The 15,364-nt window shown below is 41.5% G+C and overlaps 2 protein-coding genes across 21 annotated transcripts in view; both read right to left on the reverse strand.

The window, feature by feature from the left end:
* SUPT16H (SPT16 homolog, facilitates chromatin remodeling subunit) overlaps nt 1-9,154 on the reverse strand; it is a 33,401-nt gene extending 24,247 nt beyond the window's left edge. Inside the window, exon 1 of the mRNA XM_003804746.6 lies at nt 8,100-9,154. Coding sequence (XP_003804794.1) covers nt 8,100-8,165 — 66 coding nt within the window. The 5' untranslated portion in view covers nt 8,166-9,154. The remainder of the gene's footprint in view (nt 1-8,099) is intronic.
* Nucleotides 9,155-9,433: 279 nt separating this feature from the next.
* CHD8 (chromodomain helicase DNA binding protein 8) overlaps nt 9,434-15,364 on the reverse strand; it is a 71,171-nt gene continuing 65,240 nt past the window's right edge. For all 20 annotated transcript variants that reach the window (XM_055097257.2, XM_055097252.2, XM_055097258.2 and 17 more), the window contains 2 exons: nt 15,204-15,320; nt 9,434-10,411 (listed from right to left, as the gene is read on the reverse strand). In XM_055097257.2, the coding sequence (XP_054953232.1) occupies nt 9,848-10,411; nt 15,204-15,320 (681 nt within the window). In that variant the 3' untranslated portion in view covers nt 9,434-9,847. The remainder of the gene's footprint in view (nt 10,412-15,203; nt 15,321-15,364) is intronic.

Below are 15,364 nucleotides of genomic sequence, written 5' to 3' on the forward strand. Positions count from 1 at the left end.
TGCCTGGCTAATTTTTGTATTTTTAGCAGAGACTATGTTTTGCCATGTTGGCCAGGCTGGTCTTGAACTCCTGACCTCAAGTGATCTGCCTGCCTTGGCCTCCCAAAATGCTAGGATCACAGATGTGAGCCACTGTGCCTAGCCTATCTATTTTCTTGTGCTTTTGGTGTCATATCTAAGAAGGTTCTGCCTAATTCAAGGTCACTCAGATTTACTTTATACTTCTTCTACAAGGGTTTCATAGCTTTAGCTGTCACAGGTCTATGATTCATTTTCAATTAATTTTTTTGTATGGTCTAAGGACTAACCCAACTTCATTCTTTTACATTGAATATCTAGTTATTACAACACCATTTGTTGAAAAGACTATTCATTTCTCATTGAATTATCTTGACATCCCTGTCAAAAATTAAATGACCATAAATGTGAGGATTTATTTCTGAATTTTCACGTTTATTCCACTCTTCTATATGCCTATCCTTAGGCCAGTACCATGATGTTTTGATTACTATAGCGTTGTAGTAAGTTTTGAAATCAAGATGTGTGAGTTCTCCAACCATCAGATACTCTTCAATAGCTCTATAAAGCCAAAACACTGGTCATTCTGAGCTATAATTCTGACTTCCCCTATAAAGTCAAGATAAATGCATACATAAGACTCTTCCACATTTTTAAGGCTTCTGCTTGTTAATAAGGATATATGATAGCAACTGAGTGTTCTGTTGTATTTCTCTACCACAACAAAACATATTATGCAAACAAGTCACTACACAGAAATTATATGCCTTTTCTCATTGATTTTCAGTAAGAAATGTTTTCCTTCAGGTTGGTAAAAAGTTTTATCATTAGTTCTCACCAATAGTGAAATAGTAATGGCAGTTAAAACTGCTAGTCCCTTTGTATGAGTCAAGGTAGTGGCGCCAAACTACTTCTCCATTACTACACACTCAGGAATAAAGGCCAGTTTCACTTAAAAGTCCTTGATGAAGTAAAAATGATTACCATTATAAAATCTCAAACCCTTGCATTTGTCTTTTAATATTCTATGTAAAGAAATAAGAAGTATAAATAAAGCACTTGTGTGTGCAGTGAATTTATGATGGTTGGCTAAGTAAAAGCACTAGAATACGTATTTCAGTAGCAAGATAAACTAGCCATCTGAAGACCTGGATTAGCCAGGCATGGTAGTAGGCACCTGTAATCCCAGCTACTCAGGAGGCTGAGGCAGGAGAATCTCTTGAACCTGGGAGGTTGCAGTAAGCCGAGATTGCATCACTGCACTCCAGCCTGGGCGACAGTGAGACTGTCTCAAAGAAAGAAAAAGAAAAAAAAAAAAAAAGATAAACAATGAACAGATTTAACCAAAGAGGTCTAAACCTTACTGAATAGGAATTTCAGAAACAAAAGACATCACTAAGGAAATGCAGGGACCAAAATGATCAAATAATGCACTATCCTAGGACTGAAGAATGTGAGCTTGAGACTAAAAGGATTTCCCCAAAGAGACATATCAAAGCACATTGCTGTGCAATTTCAAAACAGAAGGGATGATTCTAAATTTCAGAGAGAACAGGCTATGTATGTATACTGGAAATAGAATCATATCAGCCTTCTCAAAAGTAACCCTGAAGGCTTTGACACCAAATAATGGCTTCAAAATTCTGAGCAGAAAATGATTTTCAACACAGAATTTTATACCTACTGCATTAACAAAGCCAATAGAGTTGAGTTTGGTTAACTATATTATTAACCAAAAGTGAGGGCAAACTAACACTTTAAGACATGCAAGGGCTGAAGACATTTATATTCTATGCATCCTTTTTTTTTTTTTTTTTTTTTTGCATGGGGTTACAGTGGAGCTAGTGGTGAGCTTTTTATTTATTCTTTTTTTGAGACACAGTCTCACTCTGTTGCCCAGGTTGGAGTGCAATGGCACGATCTCAGCTCACTGTGGCCTCTGCCTCCTGGGTTCAAGCGATTCTCGTGCCTCAGCCTCCTAAGTAGCTGGCATTACAGGAATGTGGCACCATGCCCGGTTAATTTCTGTATTTTTAGTAGAGATGGGGTTTCGCCATGTCGGCCAGGGTAGTCTTGAGCTCCTGGCCTTAAGTGATGTGCCCACCTCGGCCTCCCAAAATGCTGATATTACAGGCGTGAATGAACCACTGCGCCTGGCCCATCTTTTCTTACGAAGTTCTTAGAGAAAATGTGCTAAAGAAAAAACAAAGCAGAGGCTCTTGGATATAGGGGACCCAATATTGCAAAGTCCCGAGGTTCAACAGGCCTAAAGAGTAACCTATACAGATGGAGCAGGATAATGTGGGGGGTGGAAGTGGGGAGTGAGGTTGCTTTTAAGCAACCGAATAAAATTCTGAGTGTGAGAAATTTAGACTAAAAGACTGGTAACAGGATAACGTGGGGGGTGGAAGTGGGGAGTGAGGTTGCTCTTAAGAAACAGAAGAAAATTCTATGAGTGTGAGAAATTTAGAATAAAAGATTGGTAACATTATAATAGACTTATTGGAAAAATTAAGGCTAGGGAGACTTTTTTTAAAGGAGAAAAATTGAGGAAATCATTAATGCCAGGAAAAATAAAAAACTGTAGAAAAAAAGGAAAGTTAATCATACTTTATTACTTCACCCAGCAGTGAAAACATCTATATGAACATAAACAATGTAAATAGTAACTACTTATTTTACTAAAAATTGTGGGGAAAAGTTATGAAGAAGGATGGATGTGTGATAAAGCAAGTATAACAAAATGTTAACTGTGTGGGGTGGTGGGTATATAGGGTTTACTTAAAATTCTTTCAACTTTTCTGTCTTTAAAATTTTTCATATCAATGTGTCAGGAGAAAAATGTTAAGGTATCAGGTGGTAGGGAAGTTGGAATGAGTGTGATGACACAAAGAAGTTAAATTCAGATCTACCATAAGTTAATAACCGTTAAAAATTCACAAATCAAGAAATAGCAGTATATATAGATATTATTTAGAAATATGAAAGAAACAAAAAACTCAAAGTGGTTGCCTCTGGGATAGGTGACTTTTTGTTTTAAGGCTTTTATTAGAACTATGATTTTTAAAAAACTATATCTATTACTGATTAAAATAATTTTGAAAGTGAGAGTTAAATAAAATATAAAACAGGTGGCAAAGAATCTGCAAAAATTGTGAAGGTGGTATCTGGATGATAAAAGTTGGAGAAATAGTGCAGCAGCAGAACAACTATCTTCCTTTGAACCAAACTGATACTGCCTTAAAAAAAGAAAGTATTTTTGCAGTCTGGTTGTAGCTAAATACCCATATAATCAGTTACCACTGTTGACTGAGTGACTTCTATATGCCAGGCACTGTAGTTGTTAATAGGGATGAAAAGTAAATATAAAAAGTAGAGATCTAGGGCTGGGTGTGATGGCTCATACCTGTAATCCCAGCACTTTGGGAGGCTGGGGTGGGTGGATTGCTTGAGGCCAGGAGTTAGAGACCAGCCTGGCCAATATGGTGAAACCCCATCTCTACGAAAAATACAACAATTAGCTGAGCATGGTGGCACACACCTGTAATCTCAACTACTCAGGAGGCTGAGACACGAGAATTGCTTGACCCCGGGAGGCAGAGGTTGCAGTGAGCTGAGAATGCTTCACTGCATTCCAGCCTGGGTGGCACACTCAGACTGTCTCAAAAAAAGAAAAAAAAAAAAAAGTAGAGAACTAGACTATAAAAGCTGAGTAAGCAATATTTAAAAAAAATCTCAATCCATCTGGGCATTTATTTCCATCTAACCCTCCTTACTCAGCATTATTAAAAAGTTTCTTGGCCAGGTGCAGTGACTTACACCTGCAATCTCAGCACTTTGGGATGCCGAGGTGGGCGGATCGCTTGAGCCCATGAGTTTGAGACCAGCCTGGGACAACACGGTGGAACCCTGTCTCCACAAAAAATACAATAAAATAAATAATAATAATAATAATAATAATAATAATAATAATAATTGGTCAAGTGTTGTGGCATGCACCTGTGGTCCTAGCTACTTAGGAGGCTGAGGTGGGAAGATCACCTGAGGCTGGGTTGGTTGAGGCTGCAGTGAGCAGTGATTGTGCCATTGCAATCCAGCCTCAGCCACAGAGTGAAACTCAAAAAACAAACAAACAAACAAAAAAACCTTTCTCTATCCCACTCCAGAGATAAAGGAGCTATTAAGAGCTGAGTGAGTGGAAGTAATCCACTGCCTGACTGAAATAACAGGAAATGCCTATACAGCTGGCTCTCCTTATCTGTGGATTCAACTGTGTACTGAAAATTAAAATGGCCAAACATTTTTCTATGTCATTACCCCCTAAAAAATAAGTATAACTATTATTTACATGCACTTACACTATATTCGGTATTGTAAGTAATCTAGAAATAAAAAATAATGGGAGGATACACATAGGCTATGCAAATATGATGCCATTTTGTTATCAGAGACTTGAGCATCCTTTGATTTAGGTATCTAGGTATGTCCTGGAACCAATCCCTGACAGATACTGATGGAAGACTGAATTTTTTTTTTTTTTTTTTTTTTTAAAGAAATGGGCTCTCTCTCACTATGTTGCCCAGGCTGGTCTTGAACTCCTGGACTCAAGCAATCCTTCCACCTCAGCCTCTGGAGTAGCTGGGATTATACAGGCATAAGCTACTATGTATTTTTTAAAATCCTTCCTGAGCCACAGAACATAGCTGTTGAATCTTAATAGAACAACCCAGAACAAGAAACTAAGCCACCATAAAAATCTGCAAAGAGCCAGAAAGCTCCACTCAAGAGAAGCACTGACACTTTAATTCATTAGTTTCTTCAAAGGCATAAAATTTCTTTGGGGTCAGTCTTCCACTACCCCAATCCTGACAGTTGGTGTATGCTCACATGAATGTGAGTATTCCTTCTGAAAACAAATATTTTTGACATTTTATGGAATTCTTCAAGATAAAAGGCAGATGAAGTCAAGGTCCACTCATATCAGAATGTCCCAACAGGTAGGTCTCAAATGATATACAGATATGCCTGGATATTGTACCACTCAGCCCTCAAGGCAGCTGGAACCCTGGGATGGTAGATAACCTCTTTTGTTTCTCCCAATGAGCAGCACTAATCATATTACTTGGTTAAAAATAATCGTAATCATGAAAAGGCTGGCAATCCCTGAAGAAGGATCTAGTAGGCATAAGAGGACAAAGAAGCATGCAGCCCATTTCCACGAACCACCACTACCACCTGCGATATTCTAATAATACAGAGAAGGTGCTGCAAATCCTTTCTGCTCTTAGCAGCTCTCACTTAAAACATAAGAGGCAAGACTGGATCTAGACTCAAACCTCCAGAAGTCATAAAACAGTAGTACGTTCTAAGGTCTCCTGTTTATTTTTGACTGACTCCATTTTCCCATCTCTAAAATGACACGATTTACTTAGATACAAGGCTTAATATTTTTGAAATTTCTATTCAGTTAAAAGTACATGATAACTACAATTGTTTTTAGGACATGTTATGAAAATTATAATTAAAAAATATTTTATTTGCAATAGCCTCAAAATATGTACCTAACTGAAAATTAACTTGCAGATAGGTAAGGTTAATTCCTATTCTTATTTTTAAAAAAGGGAAGAAAAAGCTTAGTAGCTTATCAGTTCTCTACAACCCTGTGTACTTGTATTTGGACTGCTGGAACTACCAGGTTCAACCACTACAGCTTTTAAGGGCTTATAATCAAGAGTATTTAAAATTAAAAGTGGGTGTGGAGCCCAAATCATTTTTTAGTTAATTTTAGTCATAACAGTTTTTTTTTTTTTAAGATGGAAGCTGAAAGCAAAAGGCTTGGGATTTATTTATTTATTTACTTTTTAAAGACGGGGTCTCATCCAGGCTGGAGTGCAGTGATGCGATTACAGCTCACTGCAGCCTCAAATTCCTGGGCTCAAAGGATCCTTCTGCCTCAGCATCACAAGTAGCTAGGACTATAGACACACACCACCATGCCTGGCTAATTTATTTGCCTTTTTTTTTTTTTTTGTAGAGACGGGGGTCTCATCATCTTGCCCAGGCTGGTCTTCAACTCCTGGCCTCACGTGCTGGGTACAGGCATGAGTCACGGTGCCCAGCCAGGTTTGGAATTTTTACCATTAACTTCAACTTATTCTATTTCAATCCCAGTTTTCTTATTAAAAAAAGGAAAAGGTGTAAAAGAGAAAAGTTATACAACACACCTATATATCCCACTATCTTTCTGCTATATCCAGGAGGATAAGCAACTAGATTTAACCCAGAAAACTACTATCTCTGATTAAGTGTATCAGAATGAAAGCACTGTAGGCTGAAAAGACTGCATACACAAAGAACTTCTACAGGTGGGTTCTGGACACATTAACACAAAAGCAGAAAGTCTTATTCAAGTAAGTTTTTCATAATAGCCACAGGTTTTGTTAACTGGTACATTTTTACATAGATTTGGCTCATAACTTCACACCATCAGTGTCTTATCAATATCTAACATTCTCCCAAGATGATGTCATTAAGGTAGTAAGAGGGCCAAGATAAACTTTAAAGATTTTTGAGATACAAAAAAAAATGGTGGGTGGGAAATAACTTTCATGGATTTAAAGACTATCAGTTTTATTAGGTTTGCCAACCTGTCTTCAGGCCACAGTTAATTTGTCATGTAGAGGAAGTTAGAGCTACAGATTAGTTTTCATGAATGGTATAGAGAGAATGAAATTATTTGATGAATCTGAATCACTGGGACTAGAAACAATTTTCATACCAAAGGTTCACAGTTTCAGGGTTTATGGGTAGAAGAGAGGGCTTCGGATTTTTAGTACTTACTGATCATTAGAAAGTATCAAGGTTTTAAAATGTTTTTCTAACATCGATTATGTTTGAATAATATGACACTGAGAGAAGCTGCAAAAAATCATTTGGTAGAAATTAATCAAAAAATAAAAAAAAAAGCTCAGTATTCATCTAGCATTGTTATTTTTGCTTTTCATAAAATGCAAGAGAATCAATTTTATTTTCAATTATCTAATGTATTTAGCCTCAAAAGATGAAACATGCACAGACAGCTTTAATATGAATGGCAAGGAAACGACCAATTTTAATGGCTTGGTTTTAGTAGATGATCAGTTTGAAAGATAATTTACAATGCTGAAATGAGAACTGATCATTTTTCTCAAAACGTTTTTCAGGTTAAAAAAAAATCTTTATTAGCTGTATCTTCCCTTGATGACAGGGTTCAGGGGCAAGACTTAAGCTAGCCAACTCAGACTGCATCACAGAATGCAACCAAATGTTTGCTCAATTAGTAAGTTAACATCATAAAAATAAGTTTTAACTGTGGACGTTTTTAGAGCAGCAAAACTGCCGAATCTTTAAAAAACTGGGAACTGCCACAGCTCTTTTAATGAACACGTGCCCCGGATACGCTACCAAGGAACTAATAAGGTTTTAGGCATCGTTTTGTTTTGTTTTGGTATTACTAATGTCTGCAGGCTTTCAGCGTTAGGTCCCTCTCTGTAACCCACAGCAGGGCCTAGAACATGAGGCGGTTGCGCGTGAGCAGTATTTCTTTTTTTAACTCCAGCAAAAGCCCCGCAAACGATAAACGCTAAGAGCCCGATTGACATCCTCCTTGCCCTTCCATCTCTCCTTTACGAAGACGGTTATAATCCTGGCGGGACCAGGGGTGGAATACTGTGGCTCTGGAGGGACAGAGCGAGTGCGTGAGAACACGGCAGGAGAGGGCAGCAAGACGTGACCACGGAGTAGGAGGGAAGGATGTTGCCTCTTCTAGGGCGGGAAGAGACTGCGAGAGGTGCTGCTATGCATGACCAAGGCTGGCACGCGGGGAAGATGGTGATGGCCGCAGGACAGGGTGAATGCAGGGGATTCCCTGTTAAGGGGCAGCGTTCGTGGCCGCCTCCGGTGAATGATTCGGGAGCAACGAAAAGGGTGAGGCACAGAACCCGGGAATTCCTGACCGAAAGAGAAAAAAGGGCGCCGAGAAACAGGGTTATTATGGGATGGCTAAGGGGGCTCCCTAGGAAAAATTACAGGATCTTCCTCACCCGCCAATTGCTGTACAGTCTCTTCACTCGCCGATAATAAGCGTCTTTGTCCAGAGTCACAGCCATAGCCCCGGACGCCGCTTCTCCTCGGGTTCCGAGAATCACGCGAGGTCCCGGCTCAGCCACCCGCTCTCGGCCCAGGAATCCCGCACTCTCCCAATGACCCGGAAGTATCGACCTCAAAGATGCCCTTTCCGCTTCCGGGTCCCAACAGCGTTAGGGTTTTTTTTGTTTGTTTGTTTTGTTTTTTTTCCAATCCTCTTTCGGATGGACGGGGGAAAGAGAGAAAGAAAAACGGGGGAAAATCAACAAAATGTGCGATGCAAAGAGTCGATTTTCGCGGGGTTTGTCAACTTCGCCACTGCCGCACGCGAATCGACGTCGTCACGTGACGGTCTGCCTCCGCCCTTATTAACTCTCAGCCCAGCGGCGGTTTCCAGGACCTCGGACTTTTTGCCGAGGCGGCAGTCCCTAGACGAAGCGAAGGAGGCGGTGCCTGCCCCGCCCCACAAGAGCTGCCGCGCGCGGGTGTTATAGCTCCACCCCATCTGCAAAGGAAGGGGGAGCGGAAAGAGCGGGAGCTAGCGTGGGATAAAAGTGGGACTACTACAGTGTAACTGGGCATGCGCCCCTCCTAGAAATGATGGGAATGCAAAAGCCCTTGACTGCTCCAGGACTGGAGAGATCCTCGGTGCCAGGATGCTGGGTCAAGCGCTCCGCGGGGACAGAGAACTCATACCAGGGAAATGGAGCCCAGCCTCGTGATAAACTACGACCCAAGCTGGGGGAGGAACCTAGTTTTCGAGAGAAAAATAATATGCGCAAGCTTTAACTGAGCAGTGGGATGGTGTAAGTCAGAGGAAACAGATGACTTGAGGGGCTCTACAAACTTTTAGTTCCTTCCCACAACCCCACCCCCTGAGCCCAAGTAGCGGCAGCATCCTTCCAGTTGGCCAGTCCCCTTGCTGCAGTTCATGAAAACTGGCACTATTCTATGGCTTCCCCCAAATAACCGTTACTTCAGTTAATTAGGAACAAAACATAAATGGTTCCTGATGACATTCTTGCTCCCTGTCTCTTCTAAAAACTTGGAGTTTGAATCCAGAAGTTTGCCTACCTACCATTTACCTTAAATAATTCTCTTGCCTTTAGCCAGCTGGACAGTCTACATTTATATATACCCTTTAGAGGAGTACAGTTGACTTGTCTGCTGTAAGGCAATTTAGTATAAATAGTATTGAACTTAAGGAAAGTGGTGCTGAAATTATCCACCATTAACAACTCAAAATCAATACACTGGGTTTGAGCAAACATAGAACAAAGGAAGAGTGGAAAAGGATTAACTTAAATTTATTAATGCCAAGGGGAAGGAAGGTAACAGTTCCTGACCCTCCAGCTGTATCCACAGTTCGGCCAGGAACAGGCTCTGCCAGAGGCTAGGGCCAGCGCTACATAGTCTGTGGTTAATGGAGGTGACTAGGGAGGGGTGAGCGCACCAGCTGCTCTAGTCTCCTTTCCTTCCCCAGAAATGAGGAAGTGGTCATGTATTATTTTAGGAGTTCCCCTGCCCACCCAATCCTCTCATAATTGGGAGCAATCAGGTACATTTTTTTTTTTTTTTCCTTTTCACCTCCTGGAGTCCTGGACTTCCCCACATCTCCCCTGCCCCTCCCACGTTTCCATAGTCCAAGGGCCAGAGTAAATGAAAATACAGCAGCCGCCCAAGCAATGGGGCCCATGCTGGGGCTTCAGTCATCAGCATCTTCACTGGAGTCTGAGTTAGCTGGCATCATAGGATCATCAATGAGTGAGAAGTCCCTTTCTGAGCTATCATAGCCCTGAGATAAGTCATCATCATCTTCTTCATCCTCATCGTCATCCTCCTCAGGTTGCAGTGGTGGCAACCGCAAGGTAGTACCAGAGGCGGTAGTCGCTGGTGAAGAGGGGTAGCCAGGGGCTCTCAAGCCTGGATGGTGATGGTGGTGATGGTGGGGGTGGGGGTGGTGGTGGTGGTGATGAAGCATGGTGCTGGAGTCTACATGAGGGGATGATGGTGCACCACCCATCACAAATGGCATAAAAGGCAAAGATGCAGAAGTGGCACTGCTGTGACCCAAAGATGACACAGACTGTAGGCCACTACTGCTGTGTTGGAACGTGTTATGCAGAGATAGAGACCCAGTGCTTCCACCCTGCATGAGGGCCATCATCTTAGAAAGGTCTGGTCGCATCCTACGGGCCCGCTTCTTGCTGCTCTCTGGTGCAATAGGCCCTGGCAAAACCCGGTTGAACACCGTTTCAGTGTGATGACCCTAGGAGGAGGGAATAGAAGATTATAAAAAGAAAGAAAGGGGAAAAAAGAAAAGAAACCAAAGCCAACAGAGTCCTAGCTTACAATGCTTTTTTACTGAATGTACCTTAGAAGAGGCAAAACAAGCACAGCCATACTAGGCTTGATTGGTGGTAATGGGAAGGAGGAAATGCTGGACTTAGCTGGTTGAAACATTCTGATACTAAAGTTAAGATCAGTGATTTTGTACCGAAACTCATATTAACCAGTTTTTGCTTCTTTTCCCCATGACTATATTGTATCTTTACTTTAGTCAACCATTTCACAAATGCTTACCTTTGTTAAGAAGGGGTCTGGGTAAGACAATGAATTAGTAAATGCACACAAAAAAAAATCACTTGTGACCGGGCGCGGTGGCTCACGCCTGTAATCCCAGCACTTTGGGAGGCCGAGGCGGGCGGATCACAAGGTCAGGAGATCGAGACCATCCTGGCTAACACGGTGAAACCCCGTCTCTACTAAAAATACAAAAAATTAGCTGGGCAAGGTGGCGGGCGCCTGTAGTCCCACAGCTACTCGGGAGGCTGAGGCAGGAGAATGGCGTGAACCCGGGAGGCAGAGCTTGCAGTGAGCCGAGATCGCGCCACTGCACTCCAGCCTGGGTGACAGCGAGACTCCGTCTCAAAAAAAAAAAAAAAAAAATCACTCGTGTCTCCTGATGGCAAGATGTTCACTTGTTCTTACTATGTGAATTGACATTTACAATAATATCCTCTATTAGCACATCAAAGCAGGGTAAATTCAAGACAGATCAGATAAAGATTTCTACATGTCTAGAACACCAAAAAAACTGTCAGAAACTCCTCACTAAATTTAATAAAATAATTTTTGTTCCACATTGATAAAAAACTTACATATCTGAATTTTAAATGGCTTCTTCTAGATGTTCTGACTAAAAATTCTGATTAAGTTCATTGAAGATAGAAGTTATTCCTGCAGGTCCCAAGAATAACGTAGTGCTAGATTCACTGTCAATTCTATATTAAGAATTCTGGGCCAGGCGTGGTGGCTCATGCCTGTAATCCCAGCACTTTGGGAGGCTGAGGCAGGTGGATCACTTGAGGTTAGGAGTTCAAGACCACCCTGGCCAACATGGCGAAACTCTGTCCCTACTAAAAATACCAAAATTAGCCGGGAGTCAGCCAGGCGTGGTGGCTCACGTCTGTAATCCCAGCACTTTGGGAGGCTGAGGGCAGGCGGATCACCTGAGGTTGGGAGTTCGAGACCAGCCTGACCAACATGGAGAAACCCCATCTCTACTAAAAGTACAAAAAATTAGCTGGGCGTGGTGCCGCATGCCTGTAATCCCAGCTACTGGGGAGGCTGAGGCAGGAAAATCGCTTGAACCTAGGAGGCGGAGATCGCGGTGAGCAGAGATCACAGCATTGTACTCCAGCCTGGGCAACAAGAGTGAAACTCTGTATCAAAAAAAAAAAAAAAAAAAGGCTGGGTGTGGTTGTGCATGGCTGCAATCCCAGTTAGGAGGCTGAGGCAGGAGAATCGCTTGAACCCAGGAGGCGGAGGTTGCAGTGAGCTGAGATCATGCCACTGCACTCCAGCCTGGGTTACAGAACGAGACTCTGTCTCAAGCAAAAAAAAAAAGAAAAAAAAAAAAAAGAATTCTGTACTAGTCATATTAGGATTTTCTGTGATTTTCTATGATATTTCTTAACAGTTTCAGTTGACTGTAAGGGAGTAGCAGAAGTACTTGAGGTAAAAATAGGTAACAGTGAAGGAAAAGCCCTTCTTACAGGCTGCTCTATAATGTTAAATTAAAGACAGAGATGGCATTAGCCTTCTAGCCACCAGCCTTTCCCATATCAACCATTCTGTTTATTGCACTCTTGTTCTCATCGAGGCTAACAGGGAAAACTGAAACATTCTCCCATGGTAACACTTCCATCAATATAAAAATAAGCCTCATAAATCTACATATATTTTATGTTTCAAACTTGTTAAATGCAAAATATTGATAGTTTACTTTAAAATTAATTTTGTTAAAAGATATTCCATGTGGTTATATAGACACATAAATATATGTGTATGCACATAGTCAGCCTTCCATATCCATGGATTCAACCATCTGTGGATTGAAAATATTTGAAAACAACAAGAAACTAAAAAATAACACGAGAAAATACTACAGATTTTAAAACAATACCGTGTAACAACTATTTACATAGTATTTATATTGTGTTAGGTATTATAAGTAATCAAGAGATTAAAGTATATCAGAGGAAGTGCGTCGGTTACATGGAAATACTACATGATTTTATTTATTTATTTATTTATTTATTTATTTATTTATTTATTTTTTGAGGCAGGGTCTCACACTCTATTGCCCAGGCTGGAGTGCAGTGGCATGATCATGGGTCACTGTAGTCTCAGCCTCTGGGCTCAAGTGATCCTCCTGCCTCAGCTTCCACATAGCTGATACTAGAGGACTGCACTACCACGCCCAGCTAATTTTTTGTAGAGATAAGGTCCCACTGGGGTCCCCAGGCTGGTCTTGAACTCCTGGGCACAAGTGATCCTCTTGCCTCAGCCTCCCAAAGTGCTGGGATTACAGGTAAGAGCCACCGCACCTGGCTCTACACCATTTTATATATAAAGGACTTGAGCATCCATGGATTTTGGTATCTGCAGGGGTCCTGGAACCAATCCCTCACAGATACCAAGGGATGACTGTATGTGTATAAAGATTTCTATAGAAGATCAAATGGGGGAATAATTAGATAAGGCAAGTATACACAAGTGCTAATCCATTTTAAATGACTCTATGTCATTTAAATGATTTATGTATGCTTTAAAAATACGACTATTGACCAGGCGCTGTGGCTCACGCCTGTAATCCCAACACTTTGGGAGGCTGAGGCGGGTGGATCACAAGGTCAGTAGTTCGAGACCAGCCTGACCAACATGGTGAAACCCTGTCTCTACTAAAAATACAGAAATTAGCTGGGCATGGTTGCACGCACCTGTAATCCCAGCTACTCGGGAGGCTGAGGCAGGAGAATCACTTGAACTTGGGAGGTGAAGGTTGCAGTGAGCTGAGATCAGTCCATTGCACTCTAGCCTGGGCAACAGAGCAAGACTCCGTCTCAGAAAAAAAAAAAAAAAAAATTACAACTATTGGCCAGGCACAGTGGCTCATGCCTGTAATCCCAGTACTTCGGGAGGCTGAGGCAGGTGGATCACCTGAGGTCGGGAGTTTGAGAACAGTCTGGCCAACATGGCAAAACCTTCTTTCTATTAAAAATACAAAAATTAGCCGGGTATGGTAGCATGCGCCAGTGGTCCCAGCTACTTGGGAGGCTGAGGCAAGAGAATCACTTGAACCGGGGATGCAGAACTTGCCGTGAGCTGAGATTGTGCCACTGCCCTCCAGCCTGGGTGACAGGGCAAGACTCTGTCTCAAAAAAATAAAAGATTAAAAAACAAATACAACTATTGCAGAAAGTAAGGTAAGCATAGCCAAGAGAAACTTTTGCAGTTGTAATTTGGTGGAAAGAATAAACTGTGGGTACTTAATCCACCAAATGGCCTATTATCCATCATAAAAGTATAAGTAAATTTGAAAATATAGAATAACTTAATGGACAAATTTATTATGAATTACAAAACATAGTTTCCTCTGCTTTTTCCATTACTGACATATTATTAGTGATTCTCAACCTTTATATATTGGGAAATCTCATGACTGTTTTCCTTAGTAGACCTCTCCAAACACTTCTAAAATATATAGAATTAGAAAACTTAAGGCCGAGTGCGGTGGCTGAAGCCTGTAATCCCAGTACTTCAGAAGGCCAAGGCGGGTGGATTACTTGAGGCCAGGAGTTCCAGAGCAGCTTGGCCAACGTGGTGAAACCTCGTCCCTACTAAAAATACAAAGAATTAGCCTGGCCTGGTGGTGCACGCCTGCAATCCCAGCTACTTGAGAGGCTGGGCAGGAGAATGGCTTGAACCAGGGGAGGGAGAAGTTGCAGTGAGCTGAGATTTTGCCACTGCACTCCAGCTTGGGTGACAGAGTGAGACCATGTCTCAAAAAAACAGAAAACTTAAGAAATTGCTTTAAAACCCTCACTTTTCAGGATGTAAAAACTGAAGAGGTTAAAGGATTTGTCCAAAATCCCTTAGTTATTCAATAGAAGAAGAGAGTAAGATCTGAATGTTCTCTCTAACCCATCTTACTAATTCTTAAATTTTCATATGCATCAAGTACTAAAGTTAGTTTTTAGAATGTTATGCTCTCCTAGAGATGAAGATACCACAGGACTGCAAAAATACTGATAAAAATACTCTGGGCCAGGTGCAGTGGCTCAGGCCTGTAATCCCAACACTTTGGGAGGCCGAGGCGGGTGGATCACGAGGTCAGGAGTTCAAGACCGGCCTGGCCAAGATGGTGAAACCCAATCTTTACTAAAAATACAAAAATTAGCCAGGCGTGGTGGCAGGTGCCTGTAATCCCAGCTACTCAGGAGGCTGATGCACGAGAATTGCTTGAACCCGGCGGGCGGAGGTTGCAGTAGGCCAAGATTGTGCCACTGCATGACAGCAGAGTGAGACTCCGTCTCAAAAAAAAAAAAAAAAAACCCCAGAAAACTCCGGTTTCCTTATTGGTGAACTCAAGATAATTCTTCACACAAACAAACATAGGAAAAAAGATAAATAACATTAGTCACAATCATCATTGAAAGACTTGTAATCTCACATCTAGTGTGGGAATAGAGTGGTAATGCTGCAATTTCTCTCACCTTTTTCCCATTTCTAGAGTTAGCTGTCTGTACTGGTTCCATTCCCAAACAGTTCAATTCTGCCTTATTATTTTTTTTACATCTTTGCCACTTCTGTTTTCTGCGATCCTCCATATACTGCAATAGAAAAAATCAGTTATCCTAGAGGAATAGAAATCTTC

The sequence above is a fragment of the Pan paniscus genome, chromosome 15, assembly GCF_029289425.2.
Source record: "Pan paniscus chromosome 15, NHGRI_mPanPan1-v2.0_pri, whole genome shotgun sequence".
Taxonomy (NCBI): domain Eukaryota; kingdom Metazoa; phylum Chordata; class Mammalia; order Primates; family Hominidae; genus Pan; species Pan paniscus.